The sequence below is a fragment of the Fulmarus glacialis genome, unplaced genomic scaffold, assembly GCF_000690835.1.
Source record: "Fulmarus glacialis isolate BGI_N327 unplaced genomic scaffold, ASM69083v1 scaffold8600, whole genome shotgun sequence".
NCBI classification, from domain to species: Eukaryota; Metazoa; Chordata; class Aves; order Procellariiformes; family Procellariidae; genus Fulmarus; species Fulmarus glacialis.
This window is the reverse complement of record NW_009187094.1, coordinates 39,487-56,020: the sequence shown is the minus strand read 5'-3', so window position 1 is coordinate 56,020 and position 16,534 is coordinate 39,487. Positions and strand designations below refer to the sequence as shown.

The 16,534-nt window shown below is 41.3% G+C and overlaps 1 protein-coding gene across 2 annotated transcripts in view; it reads left to right on the top strand.

Annotated features, from left to right (window-relative positions):
* Window positions 1–12,364, top strand: part of IKZF2 (IKAROS family zinc finger 2 (Helios)) — a 107,927-nt gene extending 95,563 nt beyond the window's left edge. For both annotated transcript variants that reach the window (XM_009573903.1, XM_009573895.1), the window contains exons 6-7: window positions 5,305–5,448; window positions 11,351–12,364. In XM_009573903.1, coding sequence (XP_009572198.1) covers window positions 5,305–5,448; window positions 11,351–12,075 — 869 coding nt within the window. In that variant the 3' untranslated portion in view covers window positions 12,076–12,364. The remainder of the gene's footprint in view (window positions 1–5,304; window positions 5,449–11,350) is intronic.
* The last annotated feature ends 4,170 nt before the right edge of the window (window positions 12,365–16,534 follow it).

Below are 16,534 nucleotides of genomic sequence, written 5' to 3'. Positions count from 1 at the left end.
ACGTTTAAGGGATGTTTGATCCACTGTCTTCGTTGCGCTGTTGAGCGAGGGCATAATGAGGACAGGCAGTGACAGGGAGCTCCAAATTCAGCTGGGACCAGTAATAAATCTCACCTCGCATCCCGTGAAGCTCAGCATGGGAGTGAGGGTCATGAGCACCAACCTGTCGAGGTCTGCAGCAAAGTCCTTTCTCCTGGGACTATAAAGACACCAGGGGAGAGTATACAAATGATTACTCAGCTTGAAGTTAGGTCTTAGTCTAACCCTGAAAAATGTATTGATTTCCTTCTCTCCCATGTCACACATGGAAAGGGTGTTCCTGAGGATGAGTGAGTGCATGCTTTGGAAATTTTGATCGTTTTGCATCACACTGGGGTAAGGTTTTCCTGACTCTCTTTCCAAATACTTTTTAAGTATTTTGTTCTTGCTGAGTGTTTTGAAGCCTCTGAGTGCATTTTGGTGTGACTCCTGGTCACAACTTCACTGTTATGCACAGAATAGGTAGAGGTGGGGATTTTCTTATCCCTACCGGCATTCTGCTTTAAGGACGCAGGTGGCTGTGCTGGGTCTCAACCAATATGGCCAACGTTTAGCATCAGTCTAAATTATTTCTGCAGAGATGAATTGTTCCAGAAAACTGGAGGCAGCCCCTAGAGAGTTTGGATTTTTTTCAAGCATTGTGCTCAAGTTGATCGGTTTATAGGCATGCTACAGACGTCTACTTGGGTGCTTTTGCCGTGGCCTGATGAGGCCTTTAATTTCAATTATCTTTGTCTTGCAGATGGTTAGATCAGCTGACTAAAGCCACAAGGGGAAGCAAGAGGAGGGGAAGGAGGGCTAGTTTCAGTCTGTGGGTAGGAATGTACAAGTCTCCGGGTCTCTCTCCATCCTCTCGCAGGGTGCCGGTTGCTTGCTGAGCTGCCCCTCCCTGTGGCTAGGTCCTGTTCCCCGCTCAGCACGACGGCTGCTGGAAGAGAGCTCCCATGACTTTGTTGTTGGCAGTTCTCAGCTAAGCAGTGTTGGCCCCAGAGGTGGAAATTAGTCTGTGGTCTCCTAGATAGCGGCGTGTTGGGGGTGACAAAAGTGACAGTCTCCGAATGCCAAGAACATGACCTTTGTGGGAACGAACGGGGAGAAATGTTGAATGCTAGCTATGGTTTACACCTGGTTTTATGGTCTCCTCCATCTCCGCAAAGCAAAAAGTCCGGGGAAATTCTTAAAGTAGAGTGGAGAAGGGTACTCCTTTTAGGAGAAGGAGAAAGAAGCCTAGCCCTAGGCTGTGCAAGGCTCGAAGGCCAGCTCCACATAAAACACACAATGGCCTTGTGTCATTCCCTCTTACATAGTTGCTTAAAACATCGTTAAAATGCTGGTCCCACAGGAGACTTCACACAGGGTCCATGGGAGTATTTCCTGTCATTTCTCTGTACACACACACACTTTTTTTAAATAGCAATATTGTGAGCTTTGGAAAGGAAATTGAGGTTGATGGAGTAATACTAATTTATACCAGCTGAGACTTAGCCCAGTGTCTGTTGTCTGCACACAAAAGTATTTATCAGCAAAACGCACACTGGGTAATTTTCCCCCCCTATTCTTTCCTCACTGGAACAGCATAAACTTTTTTAATAGTATGTGTGGTTTCTTACAAATTAAAAGCAAAAACTAAAAGATAGCCACTTTGAGCACTACGATTGAAAGACTTCAGGAAAATAAAGACTTTGTCCTGAAGACCATCCAGGTTTGTGTATTGAGAGTTTGGGCTTAGAAACGGCATTTGGTGTTAACTGCAATTGAGAAGATTAACAGTGTCAGAGATGGTAAACGTTTGCATGGGCAGTCCAGAAGCGCACCTTGATAGCTAATTTAGAACATCCTTGAACAGAAACATACTCAACTGTGGGCTTTTCATGGACTAGATGCTTGATTTTTTAGAATAAAAAAAAACTTTCTGAGCTGAGACCATAAGTTCACAGCATAAAATGAGCTGCTGTATCAAAGCTAGTTATAATGTGTTAGCTGTTCTTTGGTAGCTCCCACTACCAAGGTAATGAAGTACAATGAAATGCAACAAAAAAGGAATTGCATTTACCGCAGAGTAAATGTGTACGCATGAGTTTCTACCACAGAGCATCTGATTTGTGATAACTGTTGGTTGTGTGTGATCGGTTTGCTTTTCCCCTTTTTTATTTTGTTTTTCCTCAAAAAAAATGATGCAGGCTGGGCTATTTGTCCTTTATTTACATATTTTTAAATTGAAATGAAAATTAATGTATCTAGAATTGACAATGTGATCTTTAGCTTAACTCTTTGGGTTTCTAAAATGTGACATCTCACCTATTTGGTCCGGTTTTGCATGCAATTTAAATGGTTTTCAGAAATTAGGCTATTTCCATCTCTCCCTTCTCCTAGGAAATCTCCATAACAAAACACATTCTGGTAACTTATTCCCTTCGTAACATAAATATTGGCGTGATTCAGTGATTCTGTTGCAAAAGAGCCATGCCCTGGATTATAGAGTTGAGTTTTGAGGTGGGAAAAAGAAAGAGCTTGCAGTATGAAAGGTAGAAAAGAAAATGCTTTTATTGGTGATGATTTTACTTTTAAAAAGAGTCCAAGCAGAATTTTTGCCTGACTTAGAGAAGAGCAGATGTCTTTTTTAGCACTATTCATTTTTCATGGAAGAAAGGTTTCAAATTCCGTCTAGGAAATTTTACACATATATGCCCAACAGTAGAATTATTTAATTATTACTTAATTGTTATAAGACATACAAATGCCACTACATTTGGAGCTTAATCTATGAAAGTAATGGCTATGAAAGTAATCAAGAGGTTTTCAACTGATTTTATGGGCAAGTACAGTCCTATAAAGTCTAAGCATACCTTTAGGAAGTCTTCCTAGGGGGCACTTAGAGCCCTCTGCACCTCCCTACGTCCCCACCACCTGTACACCAATGGCTGGAAATTCTTGAAGTGACACTCGCATACAAACCTGGCCCATCGCAGTGAGGATGGATATTGCCTCTGAGCAGGGATCCAGGGTTTCACGGAGAATGTGCGTGCATGTGCGTGCATACGCTGATTTTTGGTAAGCCAAAAGGACAGTCAGACGCCAGTTCCCAGTGAAAATCAACAGACATAATCTTTCCTTTCTTCCAAAACCTCCTTGGTAAATACTTGAGTAGAAGTAGTGCAGATAGCTCCTGACCAAGCACAGTATTTAAATAACCTTAAAAATTTAGCCTTAACTATTAAAGTATTCCAGACCTCCCGGTCTGCACTGGGTGTTAATTAGGTCACTCGAGCACTGCATCCCGTTTTGTTGCAACATTAGATTCATTTCATATTTATGCTTTTTACTCTTCTCTTTCACTGATGCCAGCAGGACTGCCTTGTAAATGAGAAACCATTGTGTTTCTCAGGGGGAGCATCCTGTACAAATAAAAAAGCAGCAGAGTAAATCATTTTATAGCATATGGTAGATTCTAAGCCTCAAAGTACTCAGCTTTCCATAGCAGCAGAGGCACAAATGGAATCAAACGAATAAATTGCCATGTTTTCTTATTATGAATGTCTGAATTGCGAAGTTCACCTGAGCAGATACTCTGTTTTGTAATTGCCTGGTATTTGCTCTTCCTTACTAGGAAGAAGGCAAAGACAAGGCTTTTATCACCCCATTTTTCATATATTATGTGCTAGCAAACAGCTGCGTGTTTAAGAACAGGGGAGTGATTATTCCATATTAGGATCCTGAAGGTAGTAAAGTTACATGGGAGGAAAGTAGGCTGGTGGTGTTCATTTATGGCACAGTCTCAGGGAGAAGATGTCTGTGATACAAAAGGCGGCTATGGTGAGGGACCAGAGGAGGACTAGCAGAAAATGTGGGTTTCAGTCCTTCTCTACTACTTCTGCAATACCACCCGTGACTTCTCTGGAAGATTTATCTAAGACGGAGAATGCAATGGGTTGCTCACAGTTTACAAATTGTAGGAACTCCTTGCAAGATCATCCCCGTTTCTATTTCTCTGCCATCCATTCTTCTCAAATGATTTTTTACACCTCAGCTATCCCATTAACACACCGACTAGTGGCTGATCCTTCTCAGGGTTCTCTTGCTGCCTTATGAAGATGAATGTGGGACAGTTAGGCCATGTATTAAACTCATGGCAGCAGAGCAGTGGGAAGAGCTACGTGTGGAATCACACTTTTGACATATATTGCAAATGACTTGGACTCTCTGAGCCTGATCCGCAGCATGGTACCACTGACCCTTTGTGGTGTTTATAAGAGGATGCTCAACAAAACCAGAGTACTCTAGGTATTTAGTGATCAGCTATGTCAGCAAGTGACATAAAACCCTGTGCAAGTCGCTCACTACCCTGGTCGGTAGCCCATGCAATTCCTACACTGCTTTTGCTCTAGCACTCTATTCCCTAACCCAACAAGCGACAAAGTGAGATGAGTAAAGACAGAAGGGTCATTAATTTCTTGTTATTGTCTCAAAGACAGCGTATGAGCATTCCCCTAATGTAGTTAGCACAGGGATGCTCCCTGCTGATCCCAAAAAGTGGGAAGACAGACACAGGAGACTTGCATTCACCGGTTGTTAAGTCTGTGTTTGAAGGGATAAAATATTAATAAAAAATCTGATAGTTTCTGCGACTGATTCTGAAGGGAATTTCCATACGGTGTTAATCCTGTAATTCCAGTACAGCATTTGTTGATTTTACAATCTCGAGTATAGAAAGAGGAAACACACTTTACCAAAAAGATCCTTCATTCCGGAAGCCTTTGTCTTGGGGAATGCACAGTCAGGCCCAGGAAACACAAGTCATCGATGCCTTGAATGTTTTTTAGTCATTGAGATTAGCGCGAAAAGAAATTAAGAACGGTAAGCATGCCATGGGATAAGCGTGAAGTTAAGGGAAAACACAAAGAATGTTAACTAAAAAGTTACATTGGCAACAGGTGACCATATTGAAGGGAGAATAACAGAAATTGTAATCTACAGAGTTTTCAAAAGTGTTCCCTCCTCACTGGGGATCTTGAGTATTCAGAACAAAACAAGTCCTTTAATAAATACTTAAAGTTGGGCTTCTGCTAAATAAGATGGTCCCAAAAAGAGGCGTTTTGTAAATGTGGCTCTGCTTAAAGGTGAATGCTATCTTGATGCCCAGTGTATTCTTGCACCTTGCTTTGTTTTGTGTTGCACTTGTTGCGCAATCAGCAGGGCTCAAATGATTTGTGTTGTCTGTGAAGTGTAGACCAGACTTGTCTGATACGATTTTTTGGTTTTATGTAGTACCTCCTATGGAAGATTGTAAGGAACAAGAGCCTGTGATGGACAACAATATTTCTCTGGTGCCTTTTGAGAGACCTGCTGTTATAGAGAAGCTGACAAGCAACATGGGAAAGCGTAAAAGCTCCACCCCACAGAAGTTTGTGGGTAAGCTTGAAATACGCCTTTTATTATTTTTAGTGCGTAGGTATAGGTTACTTGTTATTTGTAATAGCCAAAAGAACAAGGGGAAAAGTAGCGCTCTCAGAACTTGGTTGTGATGGGGAGGGACGACAATGGAGATGGTTGAATCAGCGCAAGAAATCCTGAAAATTATTGAATTAATTTTACCAACCCAGAGAATTCAAAAGTGAGGTCCCCAGAATCACGAAAATGGCTTAGAAAATCTTGAGCTTTTTACTGTGCCTTAAGGCTGTTTCGGTTTTTTTATCTTTTCTCTGGCCCTTTTGAGGTTTAGACTTGTCATCCTTCCCTCGCCTTGCCCCAGCAAATAAAAACTAAGACTCTCATATAATTATCTGTCTCCATATGTGTGTGTGTTAAAAAAAAAACACCAAAAAACACAAAAAAAACAACAAACAAGAAGTATCTCAAGACTTGTAATTTGTATTAAATTCTTGAGAGTTGGCAAGAACTGATCTGATAATACCGGCATGAGGAAGTAAAATCACATCACTTCTGTTGGAAGAAGTGCTTGCTCCAAGTGCAGCGTTCTGCACACAATAAACTTACTAACGCATGAATATAAAACAACATTGGATGACTTCTGGTTACCAAATTTAGAATTCTAAGCCCAGAATTCATATTTTGCTTTGTATCTTGACATCTTAAAATTGTTCAGCGTGTAACAGGAGACAGTATGAGGAATTTTACTTGATTGGAGCTGTAGCTTAAAGCTTCTTTTTACTGCTGCTGAGGCAGTGCTAAACTTAGGAGGGGAGCTGGGACAGAGAATTATTTGGGGTAAGTGTATGCTGCTAGACTCCAAAGTCATGTAATATGCATTTTCCACACTCACTCCCTGGAAGGACAGTCGTACAGATTTTAAGGGTGTCATGTACTCATTCAGCCTACACTGAGGACAGTTACGGAGAGAGGATCAGAGGACTGTAAGCAATTAACACAGCCATTTAGAAAAGTCATTGCCCCTCAGCTAAATGCAGATTCAGGTGGATTTGTTAAATCACCGCTGAAGGTGGTTTTAAGCTAACCCACGTGGTTTTGAATAGTAGGGGGCTAGCAGCATGCAGCAGCTCACCTGGGGGCCCTGACTACACTGACCTGGCTGCTCTCAGTCATCTGGCCGTTCCCAAATATCAGTGCTAAGCCAAGGTTAGGTCAGGAACAATCCAACCCACAGGAGGAACGCTGGGAGGCATCAGTATTTCCTATATGGTTATGAATCCTTCTGAGATAAAAGCTTAATTCTTAGGCTGTTGTCTTTAAAAGTGGTCTGAAATGAATTACTGTATAGCTGATATACAGGATTTATACTCTGATTTGATTGACTGTTGTGACAACAGTTGGGGTTGAAGAGGGTGGAAATGGGCTCTCTACTGACAAGCCAAATACAGCTTTATGAGATTGTAAGCATGGCCCCATCATAGCAGGCTTCCCTAGTGTTGTCTCAGCAAGTGCCGTACGTTCTTGCAGGTTATGATCAACAGTGAAATAGTTAACCGTGCTGACACTTAAACTGATGTGTCTAGACCTCAGAAACATCACAGCCTCAAAAGGAAGAAGGGCATTTCGCACCCCTCGCTCTTTTTCCCCCCAGGTTGTCCACAGACTTGGACAGAATTGTGTTTGCAATACCTCTCAGAGGTTATCTTTGCAGGGGCTAGAGACTTTATCTGAGAGGGCTGGAGACCTTGCTCCCTTCCCTTAAATTCTGGTGTACCCATGCCGGCTCATTTATCAGTATAGTTTACTGATTATAAGTATACCTTGCAACTGAGGCAACCCACTTTTTGGATGGTATAAATTGAATCCATTTTTGGAAGCAGTAGATGGGGGTCTCTTTTTTTAGACTTGTCCACTCACATGCAATTGACCATATGTTGTTATTGTCTTCAGAGGCAAATTTACTGATTGGAAAACCTTGCCTGAGATACGCTGTAGCAGATTATTATTCTCTTCAGTAGGGTGTACTACTTTGTTGTTAGATATACCTGTTTCTTCTATAGGTGTAACAGATCATCTTGGTATTCCATTTTCTGGGGCTAGGAATTCAGGGTTTCATGTGACATGCAGCTTTTTATCCTAGAGTGTCCTCCTTCATATTTACTCTATCTTATTTTTCTGCCTTTTCTGATCTTCCGTGGCATCACAGTGTTTGAATTGAAAAACAGCAGTCTCTGCTTTGCTAGTTTTCTTTTTTTCACCATGACCTTACTTTTCTTCCCGTTTTCTCCCCAATGAAGTATTGTTCAACTCTATCAGGAAGAACTTGTAATGGTTCTCTCGCTTGCAGGAAATTTTCCTGTGCATACTGCAAGTGTGGCACCTGTCCAAAACAACTTAATGGTGTTTATGAGAAGGTCATGTAAGCATAAGCTAAAATCTTCGCATGCTACATCTATCAATGCTTTACTGCTTTTTCTGATCAGCAATCTCCAAGGGACCTTGGTTATGGACCACAGTCTTTACTCTGGCTGAAACTTCGGGAGGAAAGGAAGCAGCACACAGCAAATAGAGTTAATTTATGAGTGAGAGCCTTGGTTATATATCTGCTATTGAGGTACTAATCTTACCAAATCTGTTGAAATAGTGGAGGCAGAAACTATAACTTATAATGGGCAAGAGTCCGAGTACTTCTTTTTGCCCCCCCTTCAATGAAGGGAGAAGCAGATACTAGTGAAATTGAAAGCAACCATCTTCAAGCTGATCACATGAAGCAGATTCACGTATTTTCAGCTTGAATGTGGTGCTTGCTCTCTCAGAGTGTCACTGAGGTTAAGAACTAGCGGGATACAAAAGGAGACATTTATGTGGCTTACAGTAAGACCACAGTTGTAATAGTAAGAATTAAAAATCTCAGAACAGATGAAGATCAACCAGCTTCAAAATTGGAGTCAACCTCTAGTTAATGGAGGTCAGGAAGAAATTTACCCAGTGGTAAATTCTGTAACTGCTTTCTCCAAGATTTCTTGCAGCTTTCTCCCAAGTGTCTGGCATGTAGTTGCTTTAGATACTTGATGAGATGGACTACAGGTATCACAGGACAGCTGTGTCTGTATGCTTTGAGCTGGCTTCAAATACCTGTTTTGAGGTTTTTTTAAATGTCATGGGGTAAGATGACCACAGTGGAGAATGTTTCTTGTTCTACTTCACTAATGTAGGGCAAAAATAAATAGAATTTGAGCATAATTTTGCATGAAAATTTAAAATGATGAATCTGATTAGTTAGTTTTAAGTACAGATTTGGCTAAAGAGGAATTAAAATTGAAAACCGTATTGGACTGGTTTGTTAATGTTTCTTCTGAGCTCTGTGTTTTACGCCCTCTCCTCCCCACGTTATCATTTATTTTATGTTTTTATGTCACGCTCCATTTCTAAGGCTCTGACATCTTTGGAACTGGTTCATAATTAAAGGAATGAATAATTCAGGTCACTGGCAATTTACAGTTTTCTCTACTCTGCTGTCTGTGGTGAAGTAACTAAATGTGGAAGATAAAAGAAATCAAAATAAGATTTGCGTCATTCATCCAAGTAGTCCATAAAGGTTAGGTATTATTTCTTGATCTGTATAGCCTACAAAGGACCGACAGTGTTCTTGGAGGCTGGATCAGACTCTCACCAGATCCAGTTCTTTAATCAAACACAGGAACGATACAGGTGGCCAGAGCAGGTGACAGGGACCAATGGACTTTTCCATTTTCATTTCTTTCTTCCCACCGTGCCAAAGACACCACGTGCCTCCTGGAGCTGTCCTCCAGTCCCGCTTTGGCCCCACCTGGGAAGGAGCTGCTCAAACTCAAGTGAGGCTGGAGCCACCTCCCGTTACAGAGTTGTCCATCCTATCGGTGGCAGGACAGCCATCACAGACAGCAAGACTGCCAGCCCACGGCAGAAACACTGAAAAGAGAATGTTTGATGGCAAGAATCATCCTTAGGTCATGTTAGATTACAAAGGCCATCGTTGTAGCACCGTTTGCTTTTTCCTTCCCTATTTTTCTCCAAATGTCTGATGTGTAACAAAAGAACAGTTTCCCACATTATGCTTTCTTTTGGTAAGCTATAAGTGTAACACAGCTGGCTGGAGGGAAGCATAGTGAGGTACGTGAACATGGTGTCTAATGAGAAGCATGTGAGCAATACTGCTGAAGAGAGTAGGAATATTCACGTGCTTCACTTTAGACTTGCATTTAATTACCTTGCTAATCAGGGCTAAGCTCCCAACCCAAAATGATGCATCATCTCCAAGGATAACCTGATTGTTCCATGGGTAATGTAAAATTATTTCTCTCTTTATGCATCACTTTAAGATAAGCTGCACTAAGTGGAATGAATTATTATAGTCAAAAATAAAATGCTGAGTGATAGCTATGTTGAAATGTACTAATGCTATTTGGAAGAGATTTGGGATTACAGTTCTGTTTCTTTCTTATGGTGGTTTATACACATTTTGTTCCAAGCAATTTTGGCAAAAGGTGATAGAAGATTCTTGAGTTCTTTAATTCTTGGATAGCCAAACCAGTTGTACGTAGTGACTCCTTGAATTTATTAGCTTACGCTATTGAAGAAAAGTCTGGTTTTATGTACCGAGGCAGTGAAAAGTAACAAAGACAATGAAAACCAACCAAAATTATTTATCAGACTTTGCAAAATCAGCTTAAAAAGTTAACTGTCAACAACTAGCTAATATTTGTGTGTGTGAACACATATGAGCATGTATATCTTGTATCTTATGCATATAGTTACACATATAACCTTTTCTATTTAAAAAAAAGAGTTGTTATATGAACTTTCCTTGTACTGACACTCTAAAGCCATCACTGGAAAAGCAGTGCTGCTGAGCTGAGCCCTGATGTAAGTAGTGGTAAATTTGTTAACTTCAAAGGAGAGCTGTGATACGTAACATGCCCTGTGACTAGCATAATTTACCAGCGTGTGGTTCTGGGTTCACATATCTGTAATGCCATTGATTTTAAAAGTTACAAGGATGTGAATTTGGATTCACATAGTGATGCATCAGCCAGCTTCATCATCATTATGTATTTATTTATCCCGTGTCAATGAAAGTTGCTTTTGCTTTTTAGCAAATGAAAATAAGCTGTACATGCGGTTTCTCTATTTTGTTTTCTTGCCTAAATATGCACTGGGGGTGTGTGTGTGTGTGTGTGTCTTTTTTTTCTCAGTCCAAAACATTGGGGTGGGATTTTTTTTTTCTGAGGGGGTGAATTACAAAGATATTATAGCTTGAATGCAAGATGGTAGGTCAGGCCCCAGCGCTCCTGGTACTTGCTCCGTTCTGTGGCTGCATGCAGTTATTCTATATTTTTTTTGCTGGTTGAAGGATTTACATATTGTGGCTCTAAAGGTGACACTGTACCAGCCCTCTGTACCTGTTGCTTAGGTTTCTCACTATGCAGCCCTGTTGTAAGGTATGTATGAGGTACCTTGGTGTGCGGGGCACATGTGGTACTGCCTCTTTTAATTTTGGGAGACTATGTCTAATGGTGTAAACCGGTGGAGCTTCACTGACCTCGATGGTTCAATCCCATTTTCTACCAGTTAACATGTATTTCCTAACTTGAAACATGGGCATAGTCAGGCCCAGTGAAAGGTTTGATGTCAGTCTGGATGTCGCTGCAGCTGCATGTCTCACCTGGAATAAAAAAAAAGCCATTGGTGAGGTTGCTGTTTTACCCATCTCAGTAGAAAAACTTTGTAGGAGGTCAGTAAACAAGTAGAAGGAGGCTAACTTTGGACTCTGGAATGGATTTCACCCCCAGTCAGGGGTCTTCTGTCCCTCCCCACCCCTTTTACAGTGAAACCTTGGAGTGATTACGTTGATTGTTCTCATTCATTTGCTCTTGTCCCTTAGGTGAAAAGCTCATGAGATTTGGCTATCCAGATATTCCCTTTGATATGAACCTAACGTATGAGAAGGAGGCTGAGCTGATGCAGTCTCACATGATGGACCAAGCCATCAACAATGCAATCACCTACCTTGGAGCTGAGGCACTTCACCCCCTGATGCAGCACACACCAAGCACAATTGCAGAGGTGGCCCCAGTCATCAGCTCAGCTTACGCTCAGGTCTATCATCCTAACAGGATAGAAAGGCCCATTAGCAGGGAAACAGCTGACAGTCACGAGAACAACATGGATGGCCCGATCTCCCTCATCAGACCAAAGAGTCGAACCCAGGATAGAGAGGGCTCCCCCAGCAATAGCTGCCTGGATTCTACTGACTCAGAGAGCAGCCACGAAGACCGCCAGTCCTACCAAGGAAACTCTGCCTTAAATCCCAAGAGAAAGCCAAGCCCGGCTTATATGAAGGAGGACGCCAAGGCTTTGGATGCCACAAAAGCTTCTAAGGGCTCTTTAAAGGATATCTACAAGGTCATCAATGGAGAAGGGGAGCAGATTAGGGCTTTCAAGTGTGAGCACTGTCGCGTCCTTTTCCTGGACCATGTCATGTACACCATCCACATGGGCTGCCACGGCTACCGGGACCCGCTAGAGTGCAACATCTGTGGCTACCGAAGCCAGGACCGCTATGAGTTCTCGTCGCACATAGTCCGAGGGGAGCACACATTCCACTAGGCCTTCTCATCCAAAGGGGACTCGTATGAAGTAGAAGAACTGCACATGAAGAAATACTGCACTTACAATCCCACTTTTCCTCAGACATTGAGACGCCTATTTTGTTGTTGTTGCTGTTGTTGTTGTTGCTGTTGTTTAATTATTATTATTAACCTTATTTTTTGTGGACCCAACCTCATTTGCTCTGCCCAGCTTAAGAATGGAAAGAAGGAAGGGAAGGGATAAAAGAGGGGTTTGTTGTTGCCGTCACTTTTTGGTGAGTGACCTGCCTCGCTTTCTGTGGGAATTGAAAGGCAGTCCGTTTCTGTCTCAATCAACTGTTCATCGTGTCCTGTTTTGGGATATCGCTCAACCCTGCTAGGTGCTTTAAAGTCCCGACGAGATGCCACTCATTTACAATTTCAGACAAATAGGTAGAAACATTTCAGAGCAGAGCCTTTTTCAAATATGTAGATACAGTGTGGGGTTTCGGTGGCTGGAGGAGAAGGGAGGAACTTTATTCTGCAGAATGAACAATTATTTTTAAAGCAAAACTGTTAGGGTTTTAGGAGCATGAATCAAAGTCGATATTCCTTTCAAAATTACTTTTTAGGGTGAGCTGTTTTCCTGGGTTCAGTGTATATTGCCCCTCTAGAATGTAAGGAAAAAAAAAAAGAAAAAAAAAAAGAAATGTATGTCTTAACACTGTACCACATTACAGCAGTTTAGTTTCATAAGTCTGAGGGCCTTCTGTGGTAAGTTTAAGGCTTTGTATTTTTATTTTCCTTAACTTATGAAGCACCTTTTTTAGAATTGTTGATTTGCTGTTACTCCATGCCTATGTGTTGACTCACTGGCTTCTTAGAGACCCTTGGGAGCCTTACTTATTTAGTTGCACCCTATGTTTTAAGAAATAGCATTTAGAAATAACATTTAAACTTGCTTCTAGGACAGTAAGTGGCCTAGGAGTGGGTGAGAGAGTCTGTAGTTTACTCAAGAGGTTCTGCTGCTCTTCTGAAATAATTTTGTTTTAAAATTACAGATTTTAAAATGACAAAAGGACTAGTAGCAAAGTGTTCTTTAAATATAATTATATATCTGTATATACCTATAGAAATACTTTCTCATTCTATTATCACAGTGTTAACCTCTTGGCAACAGCCTAAACTAAGACCTGCAGCTGGGAAAACGCTAGGAGCCAGGTCCTTGGCCAGCATTAATCCTCTTAGCTCCATTGAATTTAATGGAACTACCCCAACTACTTCAGCTACATCAGGATCCGAGCCTTGACCATTTTTTCTCTTGTTGACATCTTATTTGCTAATTTGCTGAACCAGTGACTTCCTTTTGTTTTTAAGTCATCAATTCTGCTTTAATTTAGGGATGGAAGCGTTTGCAGATTTTGCTAGATAGCCTTTGCTCTTGGAGAGCACAGAAGCCCTGCAAACGAACAGATCACATAAGACCTTCCCTACTTCTTTAGAAAGTGATACATGGAGATGCAGGTGCTGTGCTTTGATTTGGATTTGCAGATTTCACTTTTATTCCTAATTTATTAATTTCACTTTAGGGAATACAAATGGAGAAGCAAACTCCAGAGCAAGTCCTTTGAACTACAGACCGGACAAGAGAAAAAAACCACCAATCTGTTTTGTTTCCTTTCTTTCTCTCCCAATAAATAACAAAGCCAGCAACCACCCAGCAAGTTGCAGGTTGCATGAGTAAAAACTGGGCTTAAACCTACGTGACAGATTGCCATTGAAACCCAACTGTTTGTACCAATCACAATTGAAATGTTGTTGTTTGGCAACAAGAGCACAGCTTGAGAATGGAAAGATCTGCATGGGTTTAACCCCCTCCATGCACACGGTCTCCATGCGCTTGGTGAGACCTTTTCCAAAGTATAAAGTTACTAAAGTATAAAAGAGAGAGCAAGATCAGGCCATAATGAATTCCCATCTGCGCACTTCAATCTGCGTACTCGATGCATATGCCAGTTTGCTGTTCGTTTTGAGGGTACTGGGTTTTTTTCTTCTTCTCTTCCTAGACCTGGAGCATTTGAAAGTAGGAGCTGAGTGGTATTGATTGAAATCTTTTTATGGTGACGTTCTTGGCAGCTAGAACCTGTGTTTAGAAAGGATACAGTAGATCATGGCCAGATTACCTGATGACTGCTTCCCAGCACTGAAATGCTATTAAGTAGGAGCTGGTAAAGTCTTGCAGTAGCCTATTAATTATAATACAATATGGAGAGAAATGTCATCTTGTGTAATGTGAGAGCTATCAAAGCTGGGAATATATGGGCTTTGGAGAGACAGATTTAAAGACCTATTCCCAACATTGTTCTTAATGTCGTTGGGTTCCTCCCCCTCCTTCTTCCGTCGTCCTAATGTGGAGGAAACTCAGGCAAATGACCGCTGCCGTCCTCCAGACCATTCTTACTTTCTTGTGCTTGGTGCAATCAAAGGAGTTTGTGCAGGAGAAAATCGGAGAGATGCTGGAGGGCATCACTTCTATTCCATATGGCTGATTCTCTGCAGCTATGAAGGTTGGCTTAGGAGGCGGCCAGCCATGTTCTGCATCAGGATGTGCTTGGAAATTCAGAAAAGGGGAGTTGCTTTTACAGCATGTCACCCCCAGAAAAAGTGGTTGTGATTTCTTCTGAGGCAGCAAAGGTCTTTTAAGAACAATGTTCAAAGGGAAAGGTGCTGGGCCTGAAGGTCACTGGGCTTGCGTGGGCCTCCAGAAAACACGTGCCTCAGCCAGAGAAAAGGGTTGCTGGCAATCCCTTTCAGTGTCTGGGGGACAACACTCCGTTCTCCTCTCTGTGGTCAGTGGAAAGAACGTGGGCTATGGTTTCTTGGAATAGTTAGCACTGGGGGAAAAAGTGTTAAAAAATTCTGCCTGTGTTTGGAAAAGCACTGGAAAACGGGAAGGGCAGAGAATCTCTTGTGTATCCACAAATAAGTTGGGTGCAATTATATCTGCAGTTCGTTAGTGTGCACTTTGATTCATTGATGATTCATTGATATCTCCTGTAGGGTATAAGCTGTAGATGTTTAAAAGATCAGACAGGGAGGCTTGGTGGTTTTGTAGCTGGCTTCAGTCAAGCCCAACTTCTTGTTCCAATGGTAGCATGCGAGATCTGTATGTAAGCACTGCCATGTTCTGGTATCATGGAAAGAGAGAACTGGGGAGACAGAGGGAAGATGCTGGTTTAGTTATCTTCCAAAAAATGCTTTTTTTTGTAGAGCAAGAAGCTGCGGGGTTGCATTAATTTTTATTATCAATGTCCTTCTCTGAACACTCATACTGAAGTTTTTCATCCTAGAGCTAGGGAAAGGAGAAAGATCAAATTCTAGTTCAAATTTTGAACAAAGTTTTGGACTAGCATTTATTTTAGCATTCACTTTCTACTGAAAATTATTGGAGGGTTTTATATAAATCAGTTTGCCCCTACATGGAACTGTGCAAAATGGGACCTCAGAAATTTTTTTTTTCCCCCTTGCTTGCTCTCTGCAGATTTCTAAGAAAAGCTCTTGAGTTTTGTCGAGTTCATTAGTCATTCACAGTGTACTAGAAATTTCAGTAGACAATCCTTGGCCTGCGGATCCATTTGTTCTAAGTATTTGGTGTTGGAAATCAAACCTGGCTGATTTTTATTGGACTCTCTTGAAATTCTTGGAATCGGGTTTCCAGTTAAAAACACGCATTTGCAAATTTAGAATTGGCTTCCTGTGAGCATTCCCCATTTTCATTAAAAAAAAAAAAAAAAAAGCCATTTTTGCACACATCCCTGCCAGTAAACCCTTTCGCTTCTTTTTACATCAAAAATGGCAAGATTCTGACTCAATTTAGAGTATTACAAGCCTCTTAAATGAAACAGAAGTGTGACTGCTTATTCTGCTCCTGGTATGATCCATATTCTTGGAGCAAAGGGCATTATCTATATATCTGCTGTTATGGCCAATGAATTTTACAGCCACCTCTCTTTGCAATCAGTTAGGAGTGCACATCAAAATATATAGCATTTTTCAGTAAAGCCAGCTCTTTACTCAGTAACTTATGGGATTAAAACAATTTTATTCTCCTTAAAAAGTGCTTCCATCTATGGTGTGATGTGAAAGGTGTCTAGGCATTAACCTCTATTGGTCTGTATTAGAGAGAAAGAATCTAAATTTGCTAATTGGCCCGATATTTTAATGGTAGTAGTTTCTACAATGTGAGGACACAGCTCACAAAATAGCCATGAGGAACTAAAGTATATTTAGTAAAAGGTGAAGAAATGCTCAATTTTAAGAGTTTCCAAATTTCTTTCTGTTTACAAGTGTATTCCTAAATTGGGGCTGTCAGGCAGAAGAGGAGGCCAGGAATTAAAACCAAACCTTTCAAAACTGGCCTTTAATAGGGCATTATTACTGTTGTCTAGGTCCTGAGTTGGCTTTTTCGTATTTGAAAAAAAGCCCCATTGAAAGAAGCC